The sequence below is a fragment of the Melitaea cinxia genome, chromosome 6 (genome assembly GCF_905220565.1).
Source record: "Melitaea cinxia chromosome 6, ilMelCinx1.1, whole genome shotgun sequence".
Classification (NCBI taxonomy): domain Eukaryota; kingdom Metazoa; phylum Arthropoda; class Insecta; order Lepidoptera; family Nymphalidae; genus Melitaea; species Melitaea cinxia.
In genome coordinates this window covers 952,984-970,489 of record NC_059399.1, presented here as the reverse complement: position 1 = coordinate 970,489, position 17,506 = coordinate 952,984, and the positions used below count along the sequence as shown (strand labels likewise).

General features: G+C 33.3%; 1 protein-coding gene across 1 annotated transcript in view; it reads right to left on the bottom strand.

Moving 5' to 3' along the window:
- LOC123654577 (neuropeptide FF receptor 2-like) overlaps positions 1-3,726 on the bottom strand; it is a 58,834-nt gene extending 55,108 nt beyond the window's left edge. The window contains exon 1 of the mRNA XM_045590476.1: positions 3,512-3,726. Within this exon, the coding sequence (XP_045446432.1) occupies positions 3,512-3,726 (215 nt within the window). The remainder of the gene's footprint in view (positions 1-3,511) is intronic.
- Between the last annotated feature and the right edge of the window lie 13,780 nt (positions 3,727-17,506).

Here is a 17,506-nt window from a genome sequence, read left to right as displayed (position 1 = left end):
TTTATACTATACTATATTGTATACTAGCAAACTCTGTCCATCAATATTTTTTTACACGATAAGTAATCACCAATATATCAAATTATACTCAAACCTTTTCCGACACGCTGCATCTTATAGTATAAAAGTATTATTCAGATCGGTTCAGTAGTTTTTGCGGTATAAACGAACAAAAAAACCGGCCCTCCATTTATCAGTATATAAGATGGATATATACTATAACTAATACTACTGTGTGGCTACGGCACTAAAGAATTTAGCCACCCACTCTCTTCCCGTGGGTGTCGTAAGAGGCGACTAAGGGATAACAAGGTTCCACAACCACCTTGGAACTTAAGAAACCGACCGATGGCGGGATAACCATCCGACTGCTGGCTTTGAAATACACAGGCCGAAGACGGGCAGCGTCTTCGGTGTGACAAAGCCAGTACTGCGGTCACCAACCCGCCTGCCCAGCGTGGTGACTATGGGCAAAACACATGAGTTAACGCCATTTTAGGCACGAACTTGTGGAGGCCTGTGTCCAGCAGTGGACTGTATAGGCTGTAATGATACTATATTCAGAAATATATTATAATATATTCATATATCAGTCACTGAATGACATCAATCAGTCAGCTCAGCCTATTGCAGTCCACTGCTGGACATAGGTCTCCCCAAGTTCGCGCCAGACAACCCGGTTTTTCGCAACCCTCATCCAGCCTACACCGAATGACGTGAAGTATAAAAATGATTCGGAAAAAATTGAGATACATTGAGTTTTTGGAAGATTATTTATGTTCTTATAAAACCGACTTGTAACTGTCATCGACATATTTGAGCGTAAATCTTTATTGGTAAGACTGACAGGAAAATGACGTATAATATTTTAATACCTCAGAAAATTTCAATATAAAAATTATACTATTTGGGATTTTTTTTTATTTAATATTCTAATTATTTTTATTTTTTTTTATTTTTTTTTTAATATCTACGTAAACGAAGAAAAAACCGAGTCTAATTACATTAACAATGTGATTAGACGAAAAATAGTCAAATAAATTCACGTTATCAAAGACTTGGTTCTGCCCGTGAGTTCGTCTGCGTGGAAAAGTTACTTTCGGCTCACGCTTACTTTAATAATTTGCGGAACTTTAACTATTTACGCAGCTCACGCAGCGGAAGAAAAAAAAACCGATTTTGAACATTCTTCATTGGTGCTCCGCTCCTATTGGTCTTAACGTGATGATATATATTTTATAGCCTTCTTCAATAAATGGGCTATCTAAAGCTGAAAGAATTTTTCAAATCGGACCAGCAGTTCATGAGATTAGTGCGTTCAAACAAACAAACAAACTCTTTGGCTTTTGTAATATTGGTATAGATTACTCAAAATGTACTCGTTATTTCAATTTAATTTGAATGGGGCGACATGAAACACATGAGTTCAAGCCATTTTTAGCGCGAACTTGTGGAGACCTATGTCTAGCAGTTGACTGCGATAGGCTGAAGTGGGGTAACATGACATTTACTTTCGATTAAAAGAGAGATCATCAAAATCAGTCCACCCTGTCAAAAATTCTGAGTTAACAAAAAAAAAAATCGAATAGAAGCTCCTCCTTTTTCAGCAGTCGGTTAATACTGATTGAAATCTAAAAATATTCATGATGATATAAATAAACAAATAAATAAATGACCAACACACAATCAACGGCCCCTGGTAGGTCCTACACACATAATACATAAGTACAACGCTTAGATCAAGGCAAACATCTGTATGACCAATACAAATATCAACAAATGTGTGTGAGAAAAACCACTTATATTGCGAGCACGAAACATCAATAGCGACCACAAAAGATCAATGAAATCAGATTGCTAGGTGCCAATACTGCTTTTAGTCGTGCAAAAACAAATTCGTCTAACAATTTCTCATGACTGTTTGGAAATTTTTAAAGCTGGCCCACAGAAATTTGAAACGTGTTATTACTATCAGCGAAAACTGGTTTTATTACGATACGCTAGAGTCTAAACAACAGTAAAAAGTATCTGATAAACTGACCCCAAAGAAATAAACGTAAATTTTATCGGCTGAAATATGATGACATTAGTTTTTGTGATGCTCGTTAAAATATAATGGTGGTCTATCTTTCAAAAGGCCAATAAGGTCGGAAATATTTCCCCCTATTTAATCACAAACACAATTTTCGCAAAGAGAATATTTTACAGAAAAACCTCCATCATCACCGAGAAAGTGTGTGGTTTCGCCAGGATAACACATACGTTTATACGTCTTTCAAAACTATGACTCAATTTTGTGATTATAGTTTTGAGCTGCTACTCCACCTGACATATTCTAATTTGACACTTTTCGACTGTCATCAGTTTCCTTCTTTCTGATTTAAAGAAAATACCTTGGTGGCCAAAAATTTTCACCAAATGAAGATGAAGCTGCAGTGAAGAAGTGTTCTGCAGATATTCAAAAATTAGTTTTTGGCACCGGAATAAAAGATTTGCAAAATAGGTGGTAACAGATGATTTGCAAAAGAGATTATGATGGGAGATATTAATATTTTTGTCAGTAACTTAAGAAGTTTTTAATATTACACTGTTACTATGAAAAAATTGGATTCTAAGGGACGCGATTGTCATTTTGAAACACCATATATTTCGGCGTGGTTGCAGATGTATGCTAACGGGCAACTAAGGAGCTGATTCTCAGTTTTCTGTCACCATGGCGTCTATTTCTTAAGACGGCAAATAGGAACACACCGCCACAGTCCCGTTTAGCATCACATGGACAAGGGAGTGTTAGAAATCAGCACTGCATGGAACATTGATCCCGTGTCAGCTGAAGCTGAGCCACTTTCTATTCGAGCTGGATTTATGCTCTGATCCTTTTTATATATGGAGAAAGAGGCCTATGCCTAGCAGTGGGATGTTATCGTGTCTTATCGTCGTCGTGTCAAAATATTTTTTTTTAGGTCCTGTATAATGTTTTTGACTACCGAAAACCCCCAAATAAAGTTTAAATTTAAAACTTTGCCCATATATTTCTATACTGTAAACTCTTAATTTTGGATAGATTAATATTTTATTAGTCAACTGCGACAAACTTGCTGTGTAAATCTGGATGATATATGACTCAGAAATAGGTATAGTCTGAAATAACAAAACGCAATAAGTAATACTCCATACATAACAAAATACACAGAGCAACATTATAATTTCTACGAGAAAAAAATCAATCGTAACAAGTAATTTTAAAATTAACGGAAAATTCATAAGATAATTCACGTAAATTAATTAAATACTTACATAGAATCAAGAAAAACAAAAGACGATAGACTTACTTCTCAGTACAACGACATGTCACAGCATTACTACTTTAAGCTACAAAAATAAAATATACATAATGTATGGAATAAAATCATTAACTCTATGAGAACGTAATCACAGTCACAACTAGTCATAAATAAATGAAAAAAATTCCATTGTAAATTATAACGATAATTAAGGGAAATCCACTTACTTCTTAGTGTAATGACACTTCACAGCAACCACTATCAGTAGAATATTACTGACAAGTGACAACAATATTACTGGAACGTATAACGCAATCAAAACATTTTCCGGCTGAAACAATATGTCTAAGTCAGAACCAAACTGCAAAGTTTCACTTAGATTAGCACTTAAATTAAAATCACTTAAACTATCCAAAATATTGAAAGTCACTTCCGAAGTCATTGTTTATGTATTATTGATCATATTTTTGTTAAAAATAATAACTAATATGCACTATAAAGAATTTTTTTTATATTAAAAACTATTTTAAAAACACATTTATTATTATTATTTATTCTTACACATAAAAAAATTAATATAAAAACTTTTTCGATTGAAAGGAATATAAAAACTTTTAAAATTCGAATGAGCTTTAGCGCGATTTCTCACTTCAAATAGAAACGCGTCCTCGCTTTGAGAAAATCAGTATAAAACTGAATGGAGACTTTTCCTGTGTGAGCGAGTGAGACATGTTAAGTGTGAAGGAGAAAACGCTATACGTATAACTTTCTTTTGTTGAGAAAATTGTTGTGTCTATTATGAGCTGTGATTATGAGGTGGAAAACTATTTCGGCTATTGGTTTTGGTAGGAAACTAATCCTCATATCTTTTGTAATATAGTACTAATATATTTTAGGATTATAACACAACTTACGAATCTGACTACATATTAAAATTGTTTATATTATGTGGTATATATGGATTTTCTTCTACTAAGATATTGTAGCATGATAATCTAATGTTATTAGATCAGGTAATGGTAGGTTAATGTTAAATACAATTTTTTTTTACATTGCTAATGGAGTAACACAACTGGATATTTACATTAAAAAAATATTTCTTTCTTGTTTGGGTGTATGTCCTTGTGGGTCGCCTCACCCAACGTGCCTCGAGGAGCACCTTAAGCTGTCGGTCCCGGTTGTTATTATGAATACATGATAGCGATCGTTACTCATATCAGGGAATATATCCGCCAACTCGCAGTGGGACAGCGTGATGGATTAAGCTCTGTTCCTTCTTCTACACGGGGAAAGAAGCCTATGCCCAGCTGTGGGATATTACAGGCTGAAGCGAATCTTTCAGTACAACGTTTTAAAATGTTTATGTTTATATCTCGAATAATGATATCAAATACATTCTCTCACACATAATTATCGCTTGTTCTACTTTTACATATTTTAAAGAATTTCGTTCGCTGAGATATAAACTTTTTAGTCGAAACGTCTTTTGTTTTTTAGTATAATAATTTCAGTTTAGTGTGTACGTAAAAGTTATTGATATATACATATATATTATTTCCATAACTTACCAACATCGCAACGGTTCCACACTGACAAATGCGAAAATTGTACACCTTTTGCGTATTTTTTTTAATGAAATTGTTATTCTATTTAAAAAAAACGATTGTGCTTTAGACACACAACTGAAGTAAACCTTACGTAACGCAACTCTCTCTTTCTAACGTCACTAACTTATATCTCCCTCTTAACTTCCGTTCGCCTCGCCCGATCACACTTTATGTAAAGCTCTCGTCACGCATCCACCAGCTTACTAAAACGCTTAAAAAAAAAGAAACGACTGTGCTTTAGACCACACGACTGAAGTAAAACTTTTTAGCAATAGGCCTGCACTGTATGTTAGATGTACGAAACGTAACTGTCTATGAGAGAAAGAAAGAAAGAAAATGTGTGCTCGAACCTCTCTCTTTTGCCCCGTTCGCCTGGCCCGATTACACTTTTCACAACGCTCTCGTCACGCATCCACCAGCTTACTCCCGAAGTCAAGCGTACGTAAAGAAGTTCTACTTCAAAAAAACTTCAACTTCCATGATTTCTTTATTTTATCTTCTTACGATAGACCGTTATTTTTTTTTAATATACCGATAGAGGCTGGCTCCCTTGTTCGAAGTCGAAGTAAACAAAATCGCGTGGACAAACTTGTGAAGCTTTGTTGAAAGTAAAGTTTGCGTGTAACTTGTGTGCGTGTTACGTGGCGTGTCAATCGGTCACGTAAAACAAAATCGTAAATAACAAAATTTGCTATAGCCAGTAAAACTAGCCAACTAAACTGGGTTTATGGTATCGGCCCAATGTTCTTAATTAAATAATGAAAGAATTTAAGGGAAGTAACATTTTTTATGGATGTAATAAAACTGATCTGTTAACCATTAAAAAAATGGTTCTTGCCTCATTGTTCAAAATACACTATTTCTGTTCGGGTACTCCTATTTATATACAATTCGAAAATGGAAGTCGAGGATGAATGTTTGATAGTCTTTTATGCAAAAAACTCTGAACTAATTATTATGAACATCTGTATGCAAGTAGTTGTACGTTCACAATAATACATAAGCTACTTTTTGAATTTTAAAATTGCAAGAGGTACGCTTAACTGAGGTAGGTTACAGCAGGAAATATCCTGCTCAAAATCTGGAACAGTCCGACTGGGGAAGTACCTCGACCTTACAGAAGATTACAGCTAAATAATACTGCTTTCATGCAGAGTTGTGTTTCTGTTGGTGAGTAAGGTGACCAGAGCTCCTGGGAGGAATAGGTGTAAGGTCGGCAATGCGCTTGCGATACTGCTGGTGTTCTTTATGTGTATAAGCTACGGTAATCACTTACCATCAGGTGAGCCCCATACGCTTGTTTGCCGACCTAGTTATATATATAAAGAAATAGCTGCGTATAAAACCCTATCCCATATCCATATGTGATCTTATTTGTGAGCTGTGAGTTATTTAATATATTCATGATTCTATGAAAAAAAAATTGACGTATAAAATCTGAATTTTACAATAAAGTGATAGCGAGTAAAATGTTACAAACTTTCCACTATAAATGGATTTGAATATTTAACAAAACAAATCAAATATTGAATTTTTGCAACTTGAAAGCTTTCAAAATATACTGTCAGTTAAAAATACGGTTGTACGATTTTTTCTACAATAGTTATATTTATTTGATTTTACAACTGTATAAAATTCCCACAGCTGGGCAGGCCGCGGTCTCTCATATGAAAATATTGGATATTTGACCTAATGATCTTTACGTTCTCTCTGAGGCATGTTGTGGAGACCCACACGAATATTAATTCAAAACACATGCGTGTTGGCAAACTCAGTGTAGGACGTCCTCCGGCCCGCTGGACCGACGATCTTCGTATGATTGCCGGTTTAGGCTGGATGAAGATTTCTGGAGAAGAAAAACTGGGATGTCTGGTGCGAACAGTAGGTCGCTTATAGCCAGCATTGACAGTGTTAGCAGAAATTTTTGCCCGTCTGATCGACACAGTACCTTGAAATTATCGTGTTTTAGAAAAAATTATCGTACACCCAACAAAAAAATTTGGAATTCAGGTTTTTAAGTAAATTACACTGAACAAGCGTTCAAATTTCAGTCGGCCAAAAAAAAAAAGGTCGTCGTTGCCTCAAATTATCGTTCAAATACTGAACAACTGTTTTCGAATTTCAAATTTCAGTCGGCCAAAAAAAAGGTTGTTGCTTCCAATTCATATTTTGTCGAGAAATCGTTGCGTTTCAGTATTTCGATAGGACATCAAATTATAATAATTGTTGTAGAGGAGGCTCTAAATTCGATATTTTTTTATGTGCAGATTGCGATGATTGTTTTGGATCGGAATGTGGCGCATGTCATGTGGTTCCATTTAAATTTCATTGATAACCAGGACTTTTCGAGTTATATGCAATAACGCGTATTTACTTGACTATTTTTTCATCGACCTACGTTCTATTATTCCGCATAACTTTTCACTGGGTATATCGATTTTGATGATTCTTATTTTAATCGAAAGCTGATACTTTTTAGTTGATTTGAATTTGATCGAGATCTGATGACTGCTTTTTCAGTGTCATTTGATAATGCGCATTTATTTTACTATTTTTTCGTCGACCTGTGTTGTTTTACTTGTCGATGTAATTGAAATCCGTTTTTTTTTCGTTTACGAGCAAACACTCTCTAGAAAGCTCTATATAGCTAAGTGTCTCTATGTAACTAAATAATTATATAGTTAATGCCGACGGTTAAAATTGCATCCAAAATATAGTTTGTAATCCGCTTGCAAATAGGAGAAGTATATCAAACTCGGCTCTATTTTTATGTTTGTGTTATTAATTGTATTACCTCAGAACTTTTATACAACACTAATTTCAATAGAGATGAACAGTAGGAGATATTTCTTCCTTTCACTCTTTTACTGCCAATGAAATACGAGTGAATGGGCTATTATTTCGACCATTAATATTCAATGACGTACGTAAACCGACTGATGATTAAACTGTTAATAATATTCGCTATATTATCCGATGGCAGACGTAGTCCTGCCCGTTACACAGCTTCCAAATTTGATTGTTAATACTAATAGCAGCGCCACCTACCGGGTCCAATTGTGTTTACAAACCATCCATGAACCCATACGTGCAAAATTCATATGAAAAGGGTCCAGCCGCTTAGGAGGATTTCATTGACAAACACACTTACAATAGAAATATTTATATATGCATATAAATATATACATATATATATATATATATATATATATATATATATATATATATATATATATATATATATATGTCTTTTATATATATAATTATGAACAATATTTAAATAGTGTTTCGAAACTTATATTTTTGTTTTATACATCTTTTAGAATCTTCTACTAGAATGTCGGACAAGCATGTGATTATGAAGCAACACTGGTTGAATTAACCATAATAATTTTATTAGAAACTAATATATTATTTAAATTTATATGATGACAATACAAAAGAGATTTTGAAGCCTACTTGATAGTGAAATTTTTTGTTTTGATCTTTGATAAAGAGTTAAAGGGAAATTCCTGTAACATTGCATAATGATAAAGAGGCTGTTCAGATATAGTATACTTAAAGTAACTTCAAGTATGTTATTTAATTTTATATAAATTAATTTTGTTTTAACAGAGTTGTATTGAGCTCTATGAATAGTTTATTGTGTGGTTCCATTTAAATGGAAGCGAGGTCTGAGGAGTTTTTTTGGGGTTATCAATAATAATATTATACAATGCGTATATAATTTTGTATATTTTGTAGTACTTAGTACATATGTTTTTACTTTGATTATTTTTAGTAGGGGTAGTACCTCGACCTTACAGAAGATCACAGCCAAATAATACTGTTTTCAAGCAGTATTGTGTTCCTGTTGGTGAGTAAGGTGACCAGAGCTCCTGGGGGGATTGGGGATTGGGTCGGCAACGCGCTTGCGATGCTTCTGGTGTTGCAGGTGTCTATAAGCTACGGTAATCGCTTACCATCAGGTGAGCCGTACGCTTGTTTGCCGACCTAGAGAAATTAAAAAATATATTTGGTAAGTTAAAGTTTTTTTTGTAAAGTATGTTATCCATGGGCAGTAGTAACCACTATCATAATTGTTCTCTTTGCTAATGTGTTTGCCCTTTTTACTGACTTCCCAAAAAGAAGGAGGTTCTCAATTCGAACTTATTTTTTTTATATGTTACGTCAGAACTTTTTACTATTTTTATTTTAAATGAAAGCTGATGCTTGTTTTATGGTCCAAATTATATTTTATTGAAATATGATGACTACTTTTTGAGTAATCTTTGATAACACGTATTTCATCGACTATTTTCTCGTCTACTTACGTTGTATTACTTTGAAGTCGGTTTTTTTCGTTTGCGAGCAAACATAAATATCATAAAACAATAGCATTGATGCTATGTAGTAGTAGTTTTTTAGTACAACAGCTATTTTTTTTATAAACGTGAAACGTACATTAACTGATTTTAATGTCTAACCCATAAAAAGTTTGTCATAAAAAGCGTATTTTCGCTGTCAGGTATAGAAGAGCTAAATAGCCTAAATACATTTCAACAAATGTGACTATAGCAAGAACCGGACAAGCGTCAGTCGTTAACGATCTTTTCACACTAATACACCTAACATCTTACATCTAAGTACCTAAACCTCGTAAAGTCTAACTAAAATAAAGATTTTGAATTGAAAATAATAAATGAGTAAATGAAATCTTTTTCAATTCAGTTTTCATTTTCATTTTTAGTACCTATTCGTTTTTAAGTGAAGGGTCACTTGAAAATAATGATAATAAATTTAGATTTAATAAACCATAGTCAGATCGGCGTTTAACGTGTGTTACATGCAAATTGAAAAAATTGTTTCAAGGTGAAAATAAAACGTTAGTAGTATATTTATTTTAGAAATGTTTTGGTATCATTGTTACAGAATTACAAAGTGTTAAAAAAATGTTGTAACTGGGCCAAGACGTTCATCATCACGTCTGATAAATATTTTTGTGATCGTACAATACACGTTATTTACTTTACGTGGGTTTAACAATGAACATACATAATATGTAGTGTACCACCAGATTCCTACGTCTTTGCTCGCCCAAAATTGTTGTATTTACAAAGAGGGATTACAGTTGTATATAATTATTTTATTATAATAAAAAATTAAGAACTATTATAAAATCTTTTGAGATCCCTTAGATCTACTTATTATGACTCCGTCGCAAAAATTTCTTTTAACTCGACGTCTATAAGCTATTAAATATCTCTTTGCCAAATTTCGAGCTTGTAGCACAAAAAATATAGTATTTCAAGAAAGAAAAAAACGACTACCCCGACGAACCCAACGATAAACTGTATTATCAGAATTAAAACTTAAGTTCGCTGTTTTCTTCAAAAAATAAGTTTTATAATTTCAATGTCAGGTTTATTATCATCTCTTAAGAATAATTAAGTGACTCGTTTCTTGAGATCAGGGTCAATGTAAATAGTTTCAATGTTAAGAAAGAATGTTCGATGCGCTAAACCAGCGGTTCTTAATCCTAAAATATGGTTTAATATGTATGCAATGTAAATGTATGTAACAAAAAAAATTAAAAAAAAATATTTAGCTTTAGCCGTTTATTCCTGAAATAATGATTGTACTTAATGAGAAACTAACAGTTCATCATCATCATCATCATCATCATCATCATCATCATTTCAGCCTATCGCAGTCTACTACCTTCGCGCCAAAAATGGCGTGGACTCATGTATTGTACCCATAGTCACCAAGCTGGGTAGGCGGGTCGGTGACCTCAGGGCTGGCTTTGTCACACAGAAGACTCTGCTGCCCGTCTTCGGATGAAAAATGTTCAATATATTGAATAGTTATTATAAACAATAGCTTCGTAACCAAAATAAGAACGCATGCTTAAATAAACTACTGTCAGGAATTATAAAAGAGAATATAACAGCTTTGAAAGTTTGTTTTTCACGAATCTTAAAACTGTTTTTTTTTTTTTAACTAGGTCGGCATATAAACGTAAGGCTCACCTGTCGAGGAACTTCCCCGATCGGGCTGCTCCAGATTTTGAGCAGGAAAGTCCTGTTCTGCCGTACCTCGATAAGCGTTTCAATAAATAGTAGCCGAACATTAACTATCAATGAAGTAGTAAGTAATAGTAGAATCAAGAAGTACGTGGTATGTTAATTGTCTTTTGCTAGCAAACGAAAAAAACCAACTTCAATTACATCGACAACAAATACAATGTAAATAGACGAAAAAATTTACATACGCACTAGTCGCCACTACGATTTTTTTTATTAGTTTCCTTACCACGGCACCACCCTTGGGATATCTTCTTTTCCAATAAAAAAATCGTCAAAATCGATTCATAAACGAAACAGTTATCTGCGTACACATAAAAAAAAAAATATAATATGCACGGTCGAATTGAGAAGCCTCCTCCTTTTTAGAAAGTCGCTTGTAAAAAATTTTGCCACTTTCTTTCAATATATACATATCCGAGACAAGAAGATTGAGAGCCAGCGTTTCAAGTAATATTTAAGAATCATTGAACGCTGTCTTCATCGTAATTCAGTCTTGAATATTCAATTGATCGGCAGTAAATGATTTTTTGCACCCCAAGCATTTACAGTTACGAATGTCAATGGGATTTAAAGCCTTTCGTTTAATCTATATTACAAGTAAATAAAATTGGAGTGTCTGTTTGTGAATGTTTGTTCATTAAAATAGCCGCTTTTTACTAAATGCATATATTGGTGGATGTATACACGGTACATATACCAAAATAAGATTTTGGAGGAAAAGGAGTTTTGTCACGATAACTTTTTTGCATTATCATATTTACAAAAACGTAACAACTAAGCAGATGCTTGCATTTTTCGAAGTACGTGATAATATACTGAAATGTATGTTTTGTTCATGGTACTTATTAATAAATTTGCATATTTGAACTTTATAAAGCCAAACTAATCTTCCTAGATAGTAAAATTTCTGATCGATTAATTATTGGCGTTCAAAATTACAGTATACTTACATAAATTTGAGAAAGAGAATAAAGTAACAAAATAACAACAAAGCCTAATATAACAAATATTAAATGTATTTATATTTGTATAAGATGTGAATAGGTATTCATTATAAGCTGAAATAAAGCAACTACTACTTCTTTAGCAAACTACAGCGCTGATTTAGTTAAAAAATAAAAAAAAACGGAAATTATGAAATACAATTTCAAACAGTTTCCTATTTAACGTAAGCTGATAGAAAACATTTCTGCAGCAAGCTACAAATAAAAATTTCAGTGCCTTTTGTACTATTTTCTCAATAGGGGTATATAATACCTTTAAAAATGTTACTATATAAAAAAATATCAGCATTAAATTTAAATTTATCTATATTAATATTATAAAGCTGAAGAATTTGTTTGTTTGTTTGAATGCGCTTATCTCAGGAACTACTGGTTAGATTTGAAAAATTATTTCAGTGTTAGATTGCCCATTTACCAAGGAAGGCTTGGGGTAATTGGGGATAGGGTTGGAAACCCATTTTTGCGATGCTTCTGGCGTTTCAGACGTCTATAAGCTACGGTAATCGCTTACTACCAGGTGAGCCGTACGCTTGTTGCCGACCTAGTTACATAAAAAAATGTAAAGTCATATGGTTAACCATTATTAGAACAGTTGACTGTTTAGTATCGTATCACGAGTAATCTGTCAACGTCCATCTGGTGTGAATAACGCTCTTTTACATTATACCACGATGATCCACTGCAGTTCGCGGATAGTAATCCTAGCACGAGCAAAGCTCTTAGGTTATAACTACCTGACACCTGTATTGACAGCTTTAAATACAGCTCTTGACATCTCCCCCGTTATTAGCACTGGTTAACTGGTTAACGCTGGTAATACAATATTTAGTTTAAAAAAGAAATTTTTGAATTATTGCATTAACAGTACAAACGTAAACGGATTTACTCATTGAATTCAAACCTTGCATACGGACTCGGTGTGGTCGGTATTTGTAATGTATTATGTATTTTAGATACCTACCATTTCTTTTCTTTGATGTGCATTTTTTACTATCATAAAATTGTAACCTGGAGTTGACGGTGTTGGTGTCACGATTAATAATGTTTGTATTGTAAGTCTGTTATGTAAAACTTTATTGTGAACACTGTTTGTTAACTTAAATAAATAAAAAAAAATACAGTAAACAGAGTACTGCATAATGTATTATTATTCGTACGTAAAACATTAAAGTACAAACTTTGATCGATTTCTAACAACCACCATTTAGCAAGCATATTCCAAAAAAAACTTGTGTAACTACAATAGAATAAAATAGTAGACCAATTCAGGCAACGCAACACGAAAAGCTAATTTGAAAACTAATTTGCATAAGTTACTGTATAATGTACTTTATCTACTAACACAGCGGTGGTTCATAATTTAGTTAATATTATTTCTCATGTGTTGCTTTTAATACCCAAGGAAAGCTTAGGGTCATTAATCAACTTACGCTTGTATATTTTAGTTATAAAATATTGTTACTTGTATTTGTCCTGATAAAAGAACATAGTTAGTAATGAGCTTGAGGTCCCCAGCGATGGCGGTCTCTATACATCCCCACCTTCATCGCTAGTTCTGAAGGCGGTACGAGATGCTGTCCCTTATAAATGACAGACGTGCTTACCGGGCTACTTCGGTAAGTGCCTGCAGCAGATCGCGAGTAAGGTGGTAACCTCTGCCTGCCACGAGTATGGCGAGCCTAAAGATTTAGCACGTCACACACTCGAGGACTGAGGAAGTGAACACCTATCGCCTACGCTGACCCGCTCAGCACGAGAAAAGCTTGACACGTAGAGAATAAATCGCAAAGTTATACTCGCAGTAATAATTATAACTACTGCGAGAATATATGTATTGTACGTAACTGTATTTACCAATAGTATCGTATTTTTTTTATGCATTCATATCATACAGTTCATCTGATGGTAAGTGATTACCGTAGCTTAAAGACAATTGCAATACCAGAAGCATCGCGCATTACCAACCCTAACCCCAATTCCCCCCCAAGAGCTCTGGTTACTGTACTCACCACAAGAACACAACACTGCTTGAAAGCAGTATTATTTGGCTGTGATCTTCTGTATATTCGAGGAACTTCCGCTGCTCCAGATTTTGCGCAGGATACTTTCTGTTGTGCCTTACTTACCTCACTAATATATAGCATGCTGAAATTTTAAATCTCTTAAGTAATTTAGAAATTATTAGAACATACTATTCATGTAAAAAAAAACCATTGAAACAGTCTAAAATTGTATTTTCATAATTAATTGTATGCTTTAATATCGGTAGTCCCTTAGGATCTTAACGACGAATACATTTTTCGACCGAAAGCTCATTTTAATAACTTTACGAGAAATTTTGATTTACTTTTTCAAGAATATTATAATTAAATTCTTAAATTAATATACTACTCATATTATCGCTAAATTAACAGTAATAATACTCAAACGACGTTAACGTGAATGTATGTCCCACACAAGCGTGTCATTACAAATTCGTACATACGCGTGTGACTACTATTTTTTTTTATTTACTTTTTGCCATTTATTTATTGCCATATACATGCTACCATTAACGGTTCGTTATCTAATGCGTACATACTAACCGCACTTCCGTACTTCTGCACCAAGTTTATTAATATCTTGTGCGGTGGTCACAATGACTGTTACATAACAATCGCAGGAACGATTCGTAATAGTTCAAATATATGTCAAAATCAAAAATATCATTATTCAAATAGGCTTCAAAAGCACATCTGAATCGCCATTTTACAAATGAAATTTTTTATTATTATAAAAGATTAGTCAACACCGGTTTCCTATCCAGATTCTATGGATTCTGCAGTTAAATTGGAAATAAGATACCTTTTCATTTCCAATACGGATGAATTAAATAACAGATGAGTGTATATTAACTACGTTAAAGTCAGTCTTTGTACCTGACAGTGCCATAATTTTGGTGGGGGAGGCAATAGGCAGTCCTTATTTTTTCAAAATAAAAATCAGTACTAATGATCTATAGGTCTTACATTTTTTGACTATTCAATTTGGTCGGGTTCTCGATATTATAACTTTTGTTGAGTTTCGGAACGCGACATTAGATCGTCCATCGCAAACACGCACTGATAGATATAACTGAATTTGAACTTTGTGCAACGATGATAAAGTGCAAATTGACTCTATGACGTTAGAAACACACCTACATTGCTTAGACAACAGTGAGTGCTTCTGATTTAATATGAACTTTATTGAATAGCAATAAAGTTCAAATTGACTCAATTTTAGTTAGAAAACGTTTGAATGGAAAAAAGAAAAGGGCTGTTTTTAGGGGTTTTCCGGAAAATTATTCGAATTGTTTTCGCCGTAAAAACAATCCTTGGACTTCAACGAACATTTAAAAAAAGAATTGTTAAAATTGGTCCTGGCGTTGTTGAGTTATGCGCTTACTAACACATTTTATAATTCATTTTTATATATAAGATTGTAATTTCGAACAATGGTTTGTAAAAAATAGAATAGCAGTAACTTTATAATTACTGTTTGAAGATATATTTAATGAAGTAAACAAAGATGTATTTTTGTTATTGTTCTGGTTAATTCAGAAGACAGTTGTAATTCAAAGGAAATTGTTTACATTGTTTAATGAATCCTCTTGTTTCTTAAATTTGGTTGCTTTGAAATTAATTTAATGAATTGAAATTATTCAAGTGGTAGTTTTTAATAAAGGTATTAATATTAAATTGATTTATTTTTGGTAACAATTTTAGCTTTAGAACAAAGACAAATCGAATTATGAATAACAATTGATTTTATTTACGTCATTTTATTGATGGAAAAAAATATTGCTTTTGAGGTTATTACAATATCTTTTTCAAATTTGACACGTTTAATCTCACGCTTACGCTGTAACATCCCATTGCTGGGTATAAAACTCTTTTCTCATGTAGGAGAAGGATCAGAACTTAATCCACCACGCTACGCCAATGTTTGTTCCCGCTCGGAGTGGATATTTGTGTTTACATAAATATTTATTAGCTCTGATTATTCTCATACATGTGGAAAGCCTATGCCCAGCAGTAGGATATTACAAGCTGAATCTGAAGCGTATGATGATGTACGCTTCAGCCTGTTACACCCCACTGATGGGGATGTATTATTAATTATTTACATCATTCATAAAGATTCAGATATTTATGATAACAACCAGGACCGACGGCGTAACTTTAGTTTACGGGCTAATATGTATATTTAATGACACTCCCCTGTTTCTCGATTTTTCAACATAAATCAAAATCACAAAATGGGTGTAATTTTGGTTTATTTTAACGAATAAATAAATGTATCGAGTAAATTCACGCACGTACAACATCCCATTGAAATCGCACCCTTAGCTAAGACCGACGCTGTCTAAATCTAACCTAATTATTTTTTATCCTCGAATATTCTGTATTAAAGCCATAAAAAGCCTTTGCGAGCAACGAAAGAACTTAATTATATGAAAATATTTTTTAAGAAATATGCTCTATTGAGTTGTAATATTATTTTGTATTTTCTTTTTGTAATTTTATGTTTGTATTGAAAATTACATATTTTCTGCTTATATTTATATTATTAACTTGTAAGTCATAAATAAATATCAAAATTGATGAAATTCTAAAGCCAATAAACGTATTGAAAGGTTCTATTCAAAATTGCTTAAAAGAAATTTCGCCTCACGTATTTGATTCATAAAGGTCTTTTAGGTTAATAGGCGATACATAGGTGACATATTAAGGCACGTTCTATAACTTTTTATACAACTAGGCCGGCAAATGTGTGCTCGCACGTCTCTTTATTGCTTCACTTGGGAATTAAGCTGGAGAATGCGTGACGAGAACGTTACGAAAAGAGTGATCAGGCGAGGCGAACGGAAGTTGAGAGGGGGATGTAAGTTAGTGAAAGTAGAAAGAGAGAGAGCTACGAGTCCGTTTCGTAAGTTTGGCTTCAGTCGTGTCGCCTAAAGCACACTCATTTTCTTTTATAATTTCAGTAACCATTTGATCCAAACCACCAATTTGACAAGTAATTTTTGAGTAATCATGTTAACGCGTATTATCTTGTCTTTTTTTTAACCGATTTCAAAAAAGGAGGAGCTTACTCAATATATACACACACACATATATATATATATATATATATATATTATGTATGGTCGGGGATAACTTCATCGTTTATGAACCGATTTTGATAATTCTTTTTTTGTTGGAAAGGAGATTTTCCTAGTTTGGTGCCATGATAAGGAAACCAGGATCTGATCTGGATTCTGGATCCTAGAGAAATCGAGAGAAACTCATAAATCCGCATAACTTTTTACTGGGTGTACCGATTTTGATGATTTTTAATTTAATCGAAAGCCGATCCTTATCATGTAGTCATATTTAAATTTCCTCGAGATCTGATTACAACTTTTAGAGTAATCTTTGATAGTGCGTATTTACTCGAGTATTTTTTCGTCTACTTACGTTGTTTTCTCCGTTTGCCTGCAAACACAATTATAATACGTAATGCTCGTGCAAAAGACTTAA